At 36.4% G+C, this 16375-nt stretch overlaps 2 protein-coding genes and 1 pseudogene across 2 annotated transcripts; 1 reads left to right on the top strand and 2 right to left on the bottom strand.

Moving 5' to 3' along the window:
• Positions 1–302: 302 nt before the first annotated feature.
• LOC120180319 lies at positions 303–5932 on the bottom strand (annotated as a pseudogene).
• A 137-nt stretch (positions 5933–6069) lies between these two features.
• Positions 6070–9285, top strand: LOC120180274 (sugar transport protein 8-like; the record flags this gene model as incomplete). Its single annotated transcript, XM_039185638.1, has 5 exons — positions 6070–6414; positions 6502–6550; positions 6814–7391; positions 7497–7838; positions 8908–9285. Coding segments are annotated over 5 exons (1692 nt in total), but the record flags the coding sequence as incomplete, so codon positions are not given.
• A 2160-nt stretch (positions 9286–11445) lies between these two features.
• LOC120180148 (transcription factor DIVARICATA-like) lies at positions 11446–13527 on the bottom strand. Its single transcript, XM_039185534.1, has 2 exons — positions 12828–13527; positions 11446–12624 (listed from the first exon to the last, which is right to left on the bottom strand). The coding sequence occupies exons 1-2, from the start codon at positions 13250–13252 to the stop codon at positions 12117–12119; spliced, it is 933 nt and encodes a 310-aa protein (XP_039041465.1). The 5' UTR covers positions 13253–13527; the 3' UTR covers positions 11446–12116.
• Positions 13528–16375: the final 2848 nt, after the last annotated feature.

The raw sequence follows: 16375 nt of genomic DNA, 5'->3' as shown, positions 1-16375 counted from the left end.
ACATTGGAGACCAACCTGGATATCCACACAATGTCTTGGATGGTGGAGAAAGCAATCTCAAGGAAATATATCTTCAACTCTACCACTTCTTTCTCTACGCCTTTTCTGGTAACTGTCGTGAGAATAAAAACAATTTATAACATGGTAGTGTGAAAAATAAAAGCCAGAATTCACACCTCGCCAAAATTTTTCAAGGGGCTGATTATGGTAACTGGGACACATGCTCTTAACACGGTTCAAGGCCCGAAGAAAGCTGCTGCAGTTGACACGGTGTTATAGCCAGAATCGATATGCTGACACGAAATCAGCAGAACTGCTTATCCAGAGCCGGCTTGCACTGGCAGAATACACTCTTGCTTGCCTCTGATGAAGACTGTTAATTCCTCTGGTGCAACAACCAATTTCAACCATTCTTGAAGCTTTTCACCTTCAACTTTCTCATTTCTGAATGAAAAGCAAGCGTATGAAGTAAAGGAAATAATTTAGTCTCTTTCCCCCTTTTCAAACATCTAATTCACAACTAGATTCAAACTGTTCAGGACTGCGGATGTTATTGTACACTAGCGTATGAAAAATATGTCAATTCCCATAACAAAACAAGATCATATGCTACCAAGAAATGGAAAAAAAATGATTTTTTTTCATTTCTGACACATAGAAGAGGTAAAAGAAAACAGTATATTACCTTCCAGGTGAGCACCAAGCCCCTCTAAAACAGTTGGATTAGCACGTAGAACAGAAAGGGCTACTTCTAGCGCAGACTGTAATAATGCTTTCACCTCTCTTTGAACAAGATCAACTAGATGTCCCTGTATGTTTCACTCTGGATCAGTCTTCGATACAGATAGTGTAGGAATTGTAAACAAAAAAAATGAAAAAAAGAAGGAAAATGTAATATAATCAATAAACTAAATGTATTAGAGGGTAAAAATGGACCTGATCTCTCCCCCAAGGAATTCCACCCCCAGATTCATCAATGCCTCCACCAGACACTGTAGCTAAAGACAGAGGACCTATTGTCTGATTAAGACCATATTCAGCTACTGCCTTGTATGCCATGTCTGTTGCCCACCTAATATCGTCAAGTGCACCAGTAGAAACACGACCAGAGTACACAACTTCCTCTGCAGCGCGCCCACCAAGAAGAGTAACCAAACGGCCACGTAATTCGTCAATGAAGAGTAAATATCTATCCTCATTGGTGGGAGGAATATAAGTATAGCCCAGTGCTCCTCCAGATCTTGGCAATATGCTCAGTTTATGCAAACACAAAAGGAAGACAACTGATTACCAATTTCATGTGAACAAGGGCAACTAGGATAATGTAATGGAACAACAAAAAAATAACCAGTTGAACCTTATAAATCAAAATTCCCTGTTTTCCATGATCAAGTGAACCTCCAAACATACCAAAAGAAAAAAAATGTCATAACATGTAAAGAAACCTACTACTCAAGTTTCATTTCAAATGAACCTCCACCCATACCAAAAGAAAGAAAAATGTAATAACATGTAAAATAACCTACTACTCAAGTTTCATTTTTAATGTTTAGGATAACTGGTAAAATTTTCAAAGTAGTGGTGATACTGTTGAAGTTGGTATTATAAACAAACAGTAAATAGAACATGTTCATTAACATATTTCAAGCATCTCAACTGCAATTCAACTCAGACACCACATACTCGATATTCCAATTTCAACATCCATAATGGGAAATCAAAGTTGATCCATTATGGAGAATCAATTGGTCAGCATTTTACTGTTTCAAGGTCTTGCCTAAACACCCCAAGCATAAAAAATAGTAACTAACAATTAGGAAGTGTATAGATAAATACACCGATCACCCCCTAAATAACAACCAGATAAAAGTAATTGCACTGTCACAATCTATGGTATGCCACATGACAGTGCATGTAGTCTTCTGAATAAAATCCTACACAGCTGCAGATTCAGATTCCACTAAAATTTCATAATTTTCTTTTATCATTTCCAGATTTCTTACTGAGAAAAGGACAACCAAATAAAGAAATAAACTGAGAACATTCGGTAAATATTATGATAATTTATCTCAACACGTGGTTGTCCGGGAAGAAGGTTTGCTACAGCCGTACCTACCACTGCATGGCCAGTTTCATGCCTTGCAACAGCCTTCTCACTTCTCTTCAACTTGGCAGTTTTCTTCTCTATGCCCCGCAAAATTTAATTCTTTTTGTCACTCAACTTGCAATCCAATATCTAATCATAATGCCCTAGTATAACTACAAGTATTGTTAGCCAAATGTGTAAGAAGGAATTGAGTAGATCGAAGTAGGTTGGTCAAAATGTATTGCATGAAAACATAGTTCACTCTTGGTCACCAATCTGTATTTTGTGTTCATATGGTAATTATTAAAAATGTGTGGGATACAGTAAAACCAATAATTAAAGCCAAGAACTAGAAAGAGAAAATTGCATAAGATCACTGGATAGCAGATGTAACAATTAATACTTACCTTTCATGGCAAGGAAAATGTTATATCAATTATTCACAACATGGGAGAAGGAATAGTCTAATAACATGAATGCAAATAATTGATAATGGCAGCAAAATATAAGTACACGAACAAATTTGTGCTAGGAGAGAAAATAGAGAGATAGTTACAGCTATCGATCGCTCTACTGCCTGAATGAAATCAATTTTCTCTACAACAACTTTGTTATTTCTTCCAGAAAGCAAGGCAGCTTCATTTACCAGATTCGCAAGGTCAGCCCTGCAAAATAGAAAAGATGACATAGCTATTTACACAGTATCGACAACAAAGGAGGATGGGGAAGGAGTGCCATTTAAATATGACAAATTAAAAGAGAAAATACCCAGTAAAACCAGTGGTCATAGAGGCAATGTCACCAAGATCAACATCCTCTCCAAGGGGAATCTCCTTCTTAGAAACATGTACTTGCAAAACAGCTACTCTTCCAATCCTGTCGGGAGTCTCCACCTGGAAATCACAGGAGACATGATATCTTCGAGATAGCAAAGGAACTGGTTTATATAACAGATTCCAACATCTAGAGAGTTAACTGAAATACAATGCACCACACAAACCATAACAACACAATCAAATCTCCCAGGTCGCCGAAGGGCAGGGTCCAAGACATCAGAACGATTTGTGGCTCCAAGAACAATCACAGCAGAATTGCTGTCAAATCCATCCATCTCCTACAATGTAGTTCCAGACTACTAGCTTCAGGGATCTATGGCCATTGGGCCAACAGGTCTATGCACCAGAAAAAAACATGATGCAGGTAACTTACAGTGAGTGATTGATTCAAGGTGTCAGACTGTTCCAACAAATAAAACCCATAGACTGACCTCATCAATAAAAATTATTGATGGTGCTTCCTTCTTTTCTCGTGCAAAGAGATCTCTAATTCGAGATGCACCCATGCCAACATACAAGTCTACAAACTCACTGGCAGAACAACTTATGAATGGAACTTCTGCTTTACCAGCCACAGCTTTTGCTAGAAGAGTCTTACCTGTCCCAGGAAGACCCACCAATAACACAAATAAAATCATAAAAAAACAACACTATTTACATTTTTTATAACAAGGTTGCAAATAAACCATCACATGCTCCTCATGTATAAGCATGGTGTTAGGACATTGAACATGATGAATTCTATATATAAACATGAGTTTATCATAACAAGAGAAATAGAAGGCATTTCAATACCAAAAGCTTTCAGCTGAGAAAATAGACTAGAGAAGAGGAGACATGTCCAGCAAATCCAACACAGTTTCTGAGGATTAATATAGTTTTGCAAATAATCCATTGCCTCTGTACAACAAAAGCTTTATCATCACCGGGAAGTAAAGTTTCTGAATATCAACTCACCAGGAGAACCCGTCGAGGTGGACAAGCACCAAGCCGTATATATCTGTCTGGATTCCTAAGAAATTCCTTGGCAGCAAACGTAAACATATAAAAACAAAAGTTTGAATTCATAAGGATGTTTACTACAAAAATTTCAGTTGCTGGTAGAATATGAAGTACAGGAATATTAATGTACCACAATTTCTTCTAGCTCCTCCTTGGCCTCATCAATACCAGCAACATCAGAAAAAGTGACTATTTCACCTTGTTCAGGTACTTTTGAAATCCTAGGACCTCCAGCCTTGCGATTCCTAATCTGACCAGCTGTATGCTGCATAATGCATTATTCAAATCATAACTTATCAATGCAACATAGGCAATGTACTCATAAAACTTGCAAGAAAATCCAAACCTGAGAATAGCTCACAGGGAACTGATGGAGAAGTCCTGCAAGGGCAGCAACATAGAACAAGGCTATCTGCAAAAGATGGGAAGTCAAACATATAAAATTCCATGTTTTAGATGTATATTGGCAAGTGAATTAGAAAAATCCATGGTAAGGTTAGTATCTATCTGAGAACTGCCTATCATCTACACTTCGACAACCCATTTTTAGGCATATTAGAAGCCAAACATGCAGTTTAATCAAAGGTTATGACAATGTTAACCCTTTTTTTAAAATCATCGTAAATACCCTCCACTAGTCATCATTGGGTAAACTAACCTGAGCGAACTGATACCCTGGCTATATTTGGTTTCAGGAATTAGAGGACATTATGTTTCTAGGTAGTTGATGTCTAAAAGACATCCAGATGTTTATAAATAAATTATTTGGGGTCACCATCAGCAATCTCTATTTATATTTTTATAATCTGTCAACTTTTCAATAACTAAAGATATATTTTCCCCAAATTCTAATTGGAACCTCAATAGGAATAAAATTTCAAATGGTAGAGGGCACATCAGATTACTACTTGAGAGTTGAGATACATAATCATGGCAAATGAAGGCAAAGAAGATACCCTAAACTAAATCTTAAACTACATACCCTAAACTAAATCTTAAACTACATACAATCTAGCAGGAAGCTTACGAGATTACCCCAACACAACCAAGAGAATTCAAACAGTTACCATTAACCATAATCAAAAAGCTTCAAGGACAAGGAAATAATACAACTTACCAATGCAGAGTTGAAGAAGCCACTAGACCGCTTATCAGGAGACCCAAACTCCACATCATTTTCCAGCATCTTTTCATATGGAGTCTTGATATCACCAGGCCGTATGGTTGTATATACAATTCTCTTAGCAGGCGCCAAGCTCCTCAACAAGGACTCCGAATCCTGAAAGTCACTATTACTAACACCACCAATTTCATTCTCTTGAATATTTCCTTCATTCTTCAGCTTAAACATTACATGAACCCCATCAACCTCCACCTTCTGAACTTGATTACTATTTATCTTATTCAAAATATCACTGTAAGGAACGCTGATGGAAGTTGTTGGTGTCCTGGGCTCGGACCCGGGTAATGGAATCCCAGGTCGGAGCAACCGCATAACGAACATAACAATACCTAACTGTAAAAGCAAAACACTAATTTCTTAAGCTTGAATAATCGGTTGCCACTGCCATTTCTTTCCTTTGGACCACCAAAGCCCGCTTTTCCCGCTCTTTTCTAGTCTCAGATTGGTCGAACCGCCAGAATTTGTCCTATTCTGCTTCACGCCTTGCGCACCTTCGCTCTCATTTTTCTCACTGGAACAACCGTTCGAATCGCTGTTCTCTGCACAATTAACCAAAATTTTGTTTTCCTTGAACCTTAATCCACCTCCTCCATAAACATTGAACCTCTCGTGGTTCCGCGGAACGACGACGTTACGTAGAGAGAAAGTGGTCGAATCGGGGATAAAACGATTCGTGTTTTGAAACGAAACCTTAAACCGATTGCTGCAGAAGCTTAAGCCATTTACATAAAGATGATTATAATACGAATTCCCGCTACACTTACTTTGAATTGTTATAGTCGTCGGTCGTAGAAATTCAATCAATGACATCTGGTAAACCCTAGAAAATCAGTTGGAAGAATATGTTTCAAAATCTAAATTGAAAATAGGAATTATTTATGCGAGAGATTATTCTTTTTCTTCTATAGGAGACACGTTTTTACGTGCAGAATTTCGCATTAGAGAGCGACGAGAATAATGAGAGACTTTGCGGGAGAGAGATAGATAATAATGAGAAACTTTGCGACGATTTCCTGATGAAGTTCTTCCCCGATGTATACATTAGAAAGCACCACGCCCATGAAAACAACTACTGCAAATTTGCTGACGAATATCTTCAGCTCTTCACATCGTCCCTCTACATAGCCGCCATCGTTTCCAGCTGTGCAGCCTCCTTTATGTGCAAAAAATTTGGTCGAAAGCCGACCATGCAAGCTGCCTCTGTCTTCTTCTTCATCGGAGCTATTCTCAACTTGACGGCCAAGAAACTCGGCATATTAATCCTTGGAAGGCTTTTCCTTGGTGCTGGTGTAGGATGTGGTAACCAGGTAATTCAACTAATCTTCTTCCCATTAATCCCATACAAAGAAAGCAAAGTTTTCACTTTTCACCTTAAATGATCATGTTTGGAACAGGCTGTTCCACTGTTCATCACAGAAATTGCACCGCCAAAATATAGAGGAGGCAGGGCCGGCACTGGGCATAGGCAGGCCTCAAGCTTGGAGGGATCCATTTTTTAAATTATTTTTAAGTTTAATAATTAAAAAATATTTTTAAATATATTTTTTTATTTTAAATATTTTAAAATATGATAATTAATGGATCCTAATAATTACATTTTTTTAAAATATCATTTTTTATTTAAAAAACTCAAAAATATAATAATTCAATAGACCCTATTTTTTAGCCTAAGATCTTTAAAATGTAAGTACTGGACCTGAGAGGAGGACTCAATGTTTGCTTTCAGTTGCTCATCACTGTCGGTATCTTGATAGCAAACTTGGTTAACTACTTCACATCGAATATAAGACCGTATGGTTGGAGGATATCATTGGGCGGCGGCGCCGTGCCTGCCATAATCTTGCTTGTTGGATCTTTCATAATTGTGGAGACCCCAGCGAGTCTAATAGAAAGAGGAAAGAAAGAAAGAGGTTTGAAAACTCTAAAGAGAATCAGGGGCGTAGACGATGTCGAGAAAGAATTCGAAGAGATCGTTCGTGCCACCGAAATTTCCAATAAAATCAAAAACCCTTTCAGGGAACTAACGAAAAGGCGTAGCGTTCCACCAGTGATATGTGGCACCATCATTCATGTGTTCCAGCAGTTTACAGGGATCAACGTGGTCATGTTTTACGCACCGGTGTTGTTTCAACCCATGGGGTTCGGTTCCAATGCATCACTTTTATCGGCTGTTATGACCGGCACGGTCAACGTACTGCCGACACTCATCGCCGTCTTCAGTGTTGATAAAGCTGGTAGGAAGAAACTACTCATTCTGGGAGCTTCGATTTGTTTGATTGCTCAGGTAAAATCTCTTAAACCAATTGAGCTATACAATATTATGAACAAAACGAAGAACAACCCTTGAATTGTTTCTTTGAGGTCTGTGATCGGCGGTCTTTTGAAAAAGTATTTGACGGAGACAAGCAAAGTACCTAGTGAGACGGCCAAACTAGTGGTGGGATTAATCTGCTTATATGTGAATGGATTTGCATGGTCATGGGGCCCTTTAGGGTGGCTAATATCTAGCGAAGTCTTCCCATTGGAGACTCGAAGCGGAGGCTTTTTCCTCGCCGTCGCCACCAATATGTTCTGCACATTCTTAATCGCACAAGCATTCCTCTCCATGCTTTGTACCATGCAAGCCTACATTTTCTTCTTCTTCGCCGCCTGGCTCGTGACCATGATAGTTTTCGTGGCGGCGATGCTCCCGGAAACCAAGGGGATCCCCATCGATGAAATGGTTGAAAGGGTATGGAAGAAACATTGGTTCTGGAAAAGATTTTATAAATCTGGCGACATTGAAAGACCCAAAGCTTCGATCCAGCTCGAGCACCAGGAGAAGCCATTCAAGCCTTAATTTATTTGTATATCTCTTTTGATAAGATAGTACAGAGTAGCTGCTATGTAGTAAGGTAAGGGGAAGAACATTTCAGAGATGCTTTTGGATTTTTATTTATATATTAGAAATTATCTTTTCCACTTTAGAAGTTGTTCCAAGGTTTCCAATTCATACATTTCTTTCTATTTTAGCATTAATTTTGTGTGTAAATCATTTGAAGGCTTAGTAAAATATTATTGATGTCATTTTTATAATTATAAGTATTTATCGCCTATCTGTTTAAGAATTGGACGGAACATAAGGGCGATAAAATTCTTCCATCAAATATCAATATTTTTATTACTCCATGCCCACCATTTCCACTTACAGAAATTTTGAAAGACAAACTAGGTTTCAAGGTACACATCTTATTTGCAATATATCCTAAAAGGCATATACCATTTACAGTTTCACTTCTCAAGTGAAAGTGTGAATAAATTGGTAAGAATTTAGCATTTCGGTTGCTGTTACTATACAAAGTTTCTCTAAATTCCAATGACTTACAACACAAGAAATTGATTGTTTTCTTGTTCCAAAGAATATATTTTCATCAAAGGACTTCTAATTTTCCAAGATTTTGTTTTATGTTTGTGTTCTTCTATGAAGAAAAATGGCATAATCATTAACCTATTAGATTCACGGATCATAGAATGAGGAAAAGTTTGAACAGGATTTAATGATGAAAATACTGGCTCCCAGGGTGCTCAAAAACCTTATAATAATAATAGAGGTAAGGAGATCTTATTATTGAGCATTTTGGCCCAAACCTTCGATCACCACCTCTCCAGCTATCTAGAGCAGTAAACCATTAAGGATCATAGTTATCTAGAATAGTAACTGGCTGAATTTGTATGCAAATGCTATTGCTGTCATTTGCTCTAGATATTGAATGTCTTAACTAATGCCACTCTGCTTATAAAATTCTCTTTTGCCATTGTAGCTATTGGTAAAGAACCATACGCAGAGTCTTCCGGAAACGATAGTAATCCCCTTAAACAGAAGTGAATTAATAAGCACTATTGCTGACAGAACCCCCACATTGGTGAATGGTGATCCTGATTTCTGGAAGACCTTTGCTTACAGAGCTATGACTTATGGGGGAAAAATGGATGCCCTGATTGTTGCCTGGTTACCAGGAACTGAAGGAAAGGGAATCACAGATTTAGTTTTTGGAGACTATGATTTTGAGGGACGATTACCAACGACGTGGTTTAGGACAACTAAACAGTTTCCAATCAACAATGGAGACAATTCATGTGATCCATTGTTTCCCCTTGGCTTTGGCTTGACATGCAGCAAGGAGAAACCTACAGATTAAATTATTTTCATGGCCCAGGTCAGCAGTGCCAATGCTCTTTTCTTTTTTAATAATCAAGGCATTGATATCTATCTGGTCCTTTGGCGTTTGATTTTCCTTCTTTGGACTTTTTCTTTGAAAGGCTTCCCCCATGTATGAATTCAACCACATTATCACAGTTTCCATGTCAAAAAAAGATGACAGTCATCATGTCTAGGGGCCTGTCTCTCCTTTTTCTTGATAGTGATTTATGGTGTTTTCACTAGCATAATTCAACCTTGATATCTTAACATGCATGGATGCATGCATTTCTGAGGATGAAATTGATCCATAAAAATTGGGTATTTTGAGTCTAATCTAAGAAATCTCAGGACAGATTTGATGCCCCCCTCCCCCTTCCCCTCGGATTCTCTACTAAAATCCCAGGCTATAGCAAATAATACTAATGACTAATGTTCTGAGTGGCATATATATGTCCTTTCTGCTATATCATTTTCTGTTGTCCTAAAGATGCCGTTAAAACACATTGTTGTATTCTAGTTTGTTTCACTGGAACCAGATATGCAGTCTTTTAACCTTTTGATTGCATTAATTATTGCACTTTTTTTTTGTCTTCGAAATGTGCCGAAAGACCCCTAAATTGGATCAATTTCAAATCTTTTTTAAGCCGACGAACAGCATAGAAATTATAAAATACCCTCTTCCCCAATGTAGTTGTAGATAAGGGCTTCAGTTACAAGCATCAGTTTTTTTTTCCTTTCCCAACCAGAAGCATTGTAAGAGAAGAATCAGAATAATATTAGATAACCGAAAGGGTCAAATTATGACATAATATATGTGGTCGTAACTAGTTAAGATGCTGATAACAAAAATAAGAATAAAGTTGCCTAGATGCCTTCGTTTTTTAAGATTATTCTGGCTTTTGTCAAGCTACCTTCAAAAGCTAGCTACTTGATATGACCATATTGGCCATTTTGTCCCTGTATTCCTTGCTTCATATATAGGACTGAATATACAATATGCCACTATCTTTGTGTGGTTTCCTCTGCAAAGTTAAAAAAACACATAAACCAGCCATGGTTTGGGAATACAAAGAAATAATGAAGTAAAGATATACAAGAACTTGGTGCAATGGCCTACATATTAATAGTCACATGATTAAACATGCAATCAACAAATATGGCAAAACCAGTCCATGCATGTCAGCGCGGTGCATCTATGTGCGCAGAGAGAGAGAGAGAGAGAGAGAGAAGTTAAATAATGATATGGTCATGGAGGAAATCATAATTACATCAATTACTTTTGTGATGAAGTTACGAAGACAGATTTCAAGACAATCATTCAACGCCGTAATTAATTCAAAATGAGAATTGTGTTTAGAAAAAGGAAAGAGAAAGAGACCGAAATGTGTTACTCCAATTAACTTTATGGGGTCTTATTAGTTATTAATCATTGTTGATTTGTCTTATTAAATGATACAAATCATTAGTTCAAATCAGCACCTACTTAGTGGGAAGAGCAACTCTTTTTTATATCCAATGAAAAGCTTTGTAGCTTGTCTCCGTTAAAGAGTTCATAATTTGAGTTTAAGATTTTAAAAACGAGTTGAAGTGGAACCCTTTATTATATTCATCAAGTTGATTGCAGACGTGCACTTACTATCACAAAATCATGGACTTGCCAACCTTTGTTAAGAAGATTGAAGGAGAGAGATATCTTACACACTTTAAGAAGGGTTTTACTGCAAAATTATATAAATAAACAGGGAAACCAACTAACAGGGCAATCTAACCTGAATCTTGCTTTTGAATTGTCATAAATGGAGTAATCTTCTTTTTCACAAGAGGATCTATTAACAAAGATCTCATGAGGAAGAAAAGGGGGCGCATTGAAGAATATGATGCTCAAGTAAGTGGATTTCAGAGTCAGCCTCGACTATGGTTTTGATTTTTGAAGGTCAACAACAGTCATGTAGGCCATTTTTGGGGTATTTGGAAAATGGGTTTACTGCAATAGTCTCAAATGAACCGATATCCAACCAAACCAGTTCAAAAATGTGCTGGTGCAGCCATTGTGAATAGGTTGAAGTTTTACCTAGAAATGTAGACCCTACATGGGGATGCTTCAAAACCTTAACCTATAGACTTACAACTCTTGCAATATCAGAAAAATATGAAGTTCTTTCTGTTGGAAACTTGGAATCATTGGTCTTGAATCAAATTATTAGGACTTACAAAATGGAACTGCTAAAAGTATACAATTAGATTGATGAAACTCTGAAAATTACAACCACTCGGTCATGCCTAGAAATGTCTAAGCTTCGAACTTCTCGTCGTAGATGCTTATTCTACTGCTCCACTCTCCATGTGAGCCTGCAATTCGAACCCTACTCTCTGGTTCATGTATGGTGCCTGCTCCTATCTTATCTTTGAACCTTCCTTAAGGTGCCAAATAATAGTGCAAAAGTATGGTAGTCTTATCTTATGCTTCAAATCATATTCCTAGACTCTAAGACAACTTTATCTGTAGCACATATCCCGCATGTTGTTCTGTCGATGCAATCCAGATAAGCTCACCTCTATTACCAAATAGCATGGCAATTTGATCAAGGGATGATCAGATTCAACTACAGTATCTTAAATACAAGGGAAATCCATGTTTAAGAATCTTTCCTCAGAGTTTCACGTTTCATAGTCTTGAAATTCCTAGCAAAACTCAATCCTATCACCTCTTGGTTGAATGCTATGGAATAAACTCAATTTCTTAATATACAGATAGTAAGACCATAAAAGCACAAAGAAAGCTATAACAATCAACCGGAAGTCTGCAAGGCTTATCAATCCAGGAGAAACTCAGAATAGGAGGTCTTGAGGGTATTGTTCGGCCGGTTGCATCTGAAAAAACAAATTTTGAGGTCCAAAATAGGATTCATGTGCAGCGCTTCTATGCAGACTTTGCCCCTGCATTTTCAATCCATAGGAGGGAACCCCACAAGGAGAAGACATTTGCATACTTCCTTGTGTTGAATTAAAAACTGTTGTTGCCCCACCGCATGGTGGATCCCATTGAAAGTTTGTTCTTGGCATGGCAGCAGAATTTGGCTGCTGAGTGAGCACCGAAGACTGCTCGGGTGAAGGAGTTCCCTTATTGTCCGGGGAAGGAGTTCTCATATCATTGAGATTGACCGTTGTTATGTCGTGAATGCTAGCTCTTCTCTTATCCTTCCCTCCTGAAAGCTGCCTGATGAAATACTTCTGCGCGTGACTAGCCACCTGAGTCGGTGTTCGAGTGACAACGAAATTGCGAGATATGTTTCTCCAATCCCCTTTGCCATACTTTTTTAGCCCCATTAGAAACAATCTGTGAAAATTCCATCTTGTCAATGAAAATGAAGATATATATAAAGAAACCAAATGCAAATTATTACTCAAACAACTAGAATCTTCACAATTAATTTCTTAACCTGAAAGTACTACCGATACAAACAGATAATAAAAAAATTAACAAAATTATAATCTGTCATAAATTAGTATAATTTTTAAATGAACTCCATTTAAACTTACTTATGCTCCTCTTCTGTCCAAGGAACCCCTTTTTTCCTCTCATGATCTCCAAGCCTGCCTGATGAAGATCTCTTTCCTCCGAGTCCATATGACTGTTTCAAACCATCATAGCCATTGGTATTCACCCAATCCAATGTGAATGGAGAGGTGCTATATCCGGGAATCGGGACCAGCCCTGCTTCTATACTGCTAACATCAGCTTCTAATTCTCTATATTGCTTAATTATATCTCCCACCGTCTTCCCCGGGATCATCGCAGCCACTTTCTGCCATCGGTCGGGCGTATCTTTATCATAGACTGCCAAAGCATTCTCAAACATCTTGTTCTCCGCTGATGTCCATTTGGTGCTCTTACTCTCTTCATCAAACCAGTTTGTGCTGGAGACATAAGATGTTGGCGACAGAATTTCCATTTCCCACTTCATAACATCAAATTCAAACAATAAAACTACCAAACACGAAATTTTTATCCTAACGAGTTCCTAATTCACTGATCGTTTCATAGGATTGATCACTTGAAGAATCGAATTTCGGCTTTAGAATTCGAAAAGAGTTAAAACAGAGCGAGAAATTATTGAGGAAATACAGAGTTGATAGGGAATCAAAGGAAAAATATCAGCGTTAAATCAGGGAGCAATTGGAAGGAATCAGAATACATTTTTGTAAGTTGTAGGCAATCCTTGAGGAATCTAGAAAATACCCCACTTTCAGAAGAAAAAAAAAGAATTTCAAAGAAGTAAAAAAATTATATAGTAAAAAACACTAATGAAAACCCTAACACCACAAATCCACGATTAAGATCCGAAACAGTGACCTTTTCAATACTAACACCTGAACAAACTGTAAAGGAGCAAATACCCAGAAAAACTTTTTGAAGGAAACTTGGGTAAGAACTCTATATATTTATAACATAGCTGAGAAAATAAATATAATCTTTTTTTCTCTCTCTTTTTGTAGAGTAGTAATAACTGAAACAACTAACACTGAGCTTCAACTTCCTCGATAATCCAACTAGGGGAAAAAGAAGAAGTTGACAGCAGAATTAAGAAACTGAGCTGAACCCAATAATCAAAAAAGGCTGAAAATGAAAACCCAATTTGGAAACTTTAAAAATATTTGGAAAAAAAACAATGATTTCAGTAGAAGAACGATGAAAGATCTGTTAATTTCTTATTTTTTTCTTGAGAAATTAACAACGAAGAAAATAAATAGATAAAGTGAAAAGAGTTCTAAGCTCAAAAAGAAAAGAGCTAAGCTACCACCGAGCTTCAAGGAATGAATATCTATTAAAAATCTTTGGGAAGAGAGAAAATAACTGAAGAAGGAAAAAAAAACTTTTTGGAGGGAAAAAAAGGATAGTGGGGACCAGGGTTAGCTTGAAACGGGGTAGCCGCCAAAAGAACGGTTGAGATCAACAGTAAAAATTACATGCGGGCAACTTGATCTAGTGGGGTCCCCCGGACGGTCACAACTCTTTGATTGGGTAGTCACCCTACATAATTGTACAGGTTACGATCTCTAGGAGAAGGGGGAACTCGATCCTCTGGTCCGATCACGACGCGTGGAACTCAATGATTGTTTAACCAGGACCATACAGATTTAAAATTATTTTTTAAATAGGTATATATATATATATTAATAATAATAAAATTTGTATGAGAAGAATCTAAATAAAATTTTAAAGTGAAAATTATCAATAAATTTAATAATTAATATAAAAAATAAATTTTAAAATAAACATGTGTTCTTAAAATACACATACATTCGTCACTTGTCAAGCTGTAAGTAGCCTAGGTCAGGACAGAACCAATGAGCTGTATCCACGTAGGAGATTAAAAAATCGTAACCGGGAGGAGCAAGCGCATGAGATTAGTTACAACTTGTCTCGAGTATTTTTCTCAGCACTCCCTTCGGCCAACCTCCGATTGCTTTTTAAACAATGTTACTATTGGAATTAGACGAAGAATGAATACCTTCCCCACGCTCGTTATCGGTGCGTGTAACGCAAAATGAACAGTGCTTCTCTTTTTTGAATTTGGGATAAAAAAATCTCATTACTTGTTTTATTAATTTAAGTAAGTTATTTTTGTTTTCGAGCCTCAGTCAATACAAACAAAGCGGTCCCTTCGGATGTGACCAACCTCTCCACCGCCATTGTCTTTGTCGAACTTCACCGTCGGTCATTGATTATTTACCGACAAAATTCTTCCCAAACTTTTATTTTTTTACAAATTAAGCTTTTTAATGGGCCTGGCCCGTAAAAAGAAAAGGGATTTGTAGATTTTTATTATAATTTAAAATTTAATAAACCAAGTAACTTTAATAGTTAATAGATTATTATTATTTTTAGAGGTTTTAGGTTTAAAATAATATTACTAAGAGTGACTAAACATTAATTGTTAAATGATTGATAATTTTCAAACAAATATTATCTCTTGTAAATTTTTAAACACCCTATATTAATAATAATAATAATAAACTTAATATACTAAAAAAATTAATATAGTCATAAAATATTCCATTTGTGCGTAACCAGAATTTTGGTTTAGTCAGAAGATCACTTTCCTTATATTTAATCAAATAATAATAATATTTACTTAAAGGTAATTTTATTGTGCGGCAATCTAATTGAAGTCCATTTAAAGTGGTTTACAATTTAAAATAATATCTTATTCAACTTAAAAATTTATATATTTGTAAAATTTTAGATTGCAATCGAAAAAGTTATATTGCGACGGATTTAGGATTTATAATTGAAAATTTTGTATACTTTGTAATAATTTCAGTTACAATAAAAAAATATTTTAAAAATTATTAATATATGTATATGTGTACTTTTGAAAATATTTTCAATTAAACACTCGTAAAATTGTTAAACAAATTCATTAAATCTTTTAAAAATATATTTTATTAACTAAGATTTATATTTTTCTATAGCAATGGAATTCCAACAAGTCAAGGAACTCCAATATGGTTTAATAAATATTTAAATGACACCCATATGCATGTCCCATCGATCTATCTCTATCCATCTTTAAAGTCCAAATGTCATCAGATTTACTATTTTACCCTTCCTACAATTCTTTTTGTTTCCTTCTTCTATCAAATATCAAAATGAAAAGATTAAAGCCTAAATTGAAGGACCTTAATAAGAAACAGTTTTCTGATATTTCAAAAAGAGTTCTTAGTAAAATAGTTGATATGGAAAGAATTCAATTGAGGAATTTGAATTATGCTGATCAAAGGAATATTGATGAGGAGAGGACTGTTCATGATGAGTTGGTAGATTTGGAGGTTGTATAATCTGAATTTTACAGACAGAGGGCAAAAGTACATTGGCTAAAGGAAGGTGACCTTAATACAAAGTTTTTTCATCAAAGAGTCGAATCAAATAAAAAAAAATGAACACTATAAAAGTTTTAGAGGCTGAAAATGGGTAATTTTTGGACTCATTTGATGACATGGCTGCTGAGTTAGTGAATTTTTTCACTAATCTCATTGGAACATCTGATCCAATGTTTAGGTGTCCCACTGTGTCAGATCTGAGG

Source organism: Hibiscus syriacus, unplaced genomic scaffold (genome assembly GCF_006381635.1).
Source record: "Hibiscus syriacus cultivar Baekdansim isolate YM2019G1 unplaced genomic scaffold, ASM638163v2 tig00112491_pilon, whole genome shotgun sequence".
Taxonomy (NCBI): Eukaryota; Viridiplantae; Streptophyta; class Magnoliopsida; order Malvales; family Malvaceae; genus Hibiscus; species Hibiscus syriacus.
The sequence above is the reverse complement of the archived record's forward strand: the minus strand, read 5'-3'. Positions and strand labels throughout refer to the sequence as shown.

What these genes read in the sequence shown, in the direction of transcription:
- LOC120180148 (XM_039185534.1), bottom strand. Translation starts at nt 13,252, where the DNA reads ATGAAGTGGGAAATGGAAATTCTGTCGCCAACATCTTATGTCTCCAGC. An exon ending in TGGACAGAAGAGGAGCATAA is followed by an intron (nt 12,625 to 12,827) that starts GTAAGTTTAAAT and finishes GAATTTTCACAG; the next exon opens with ATTGTTTCTAATGGGGCTAA.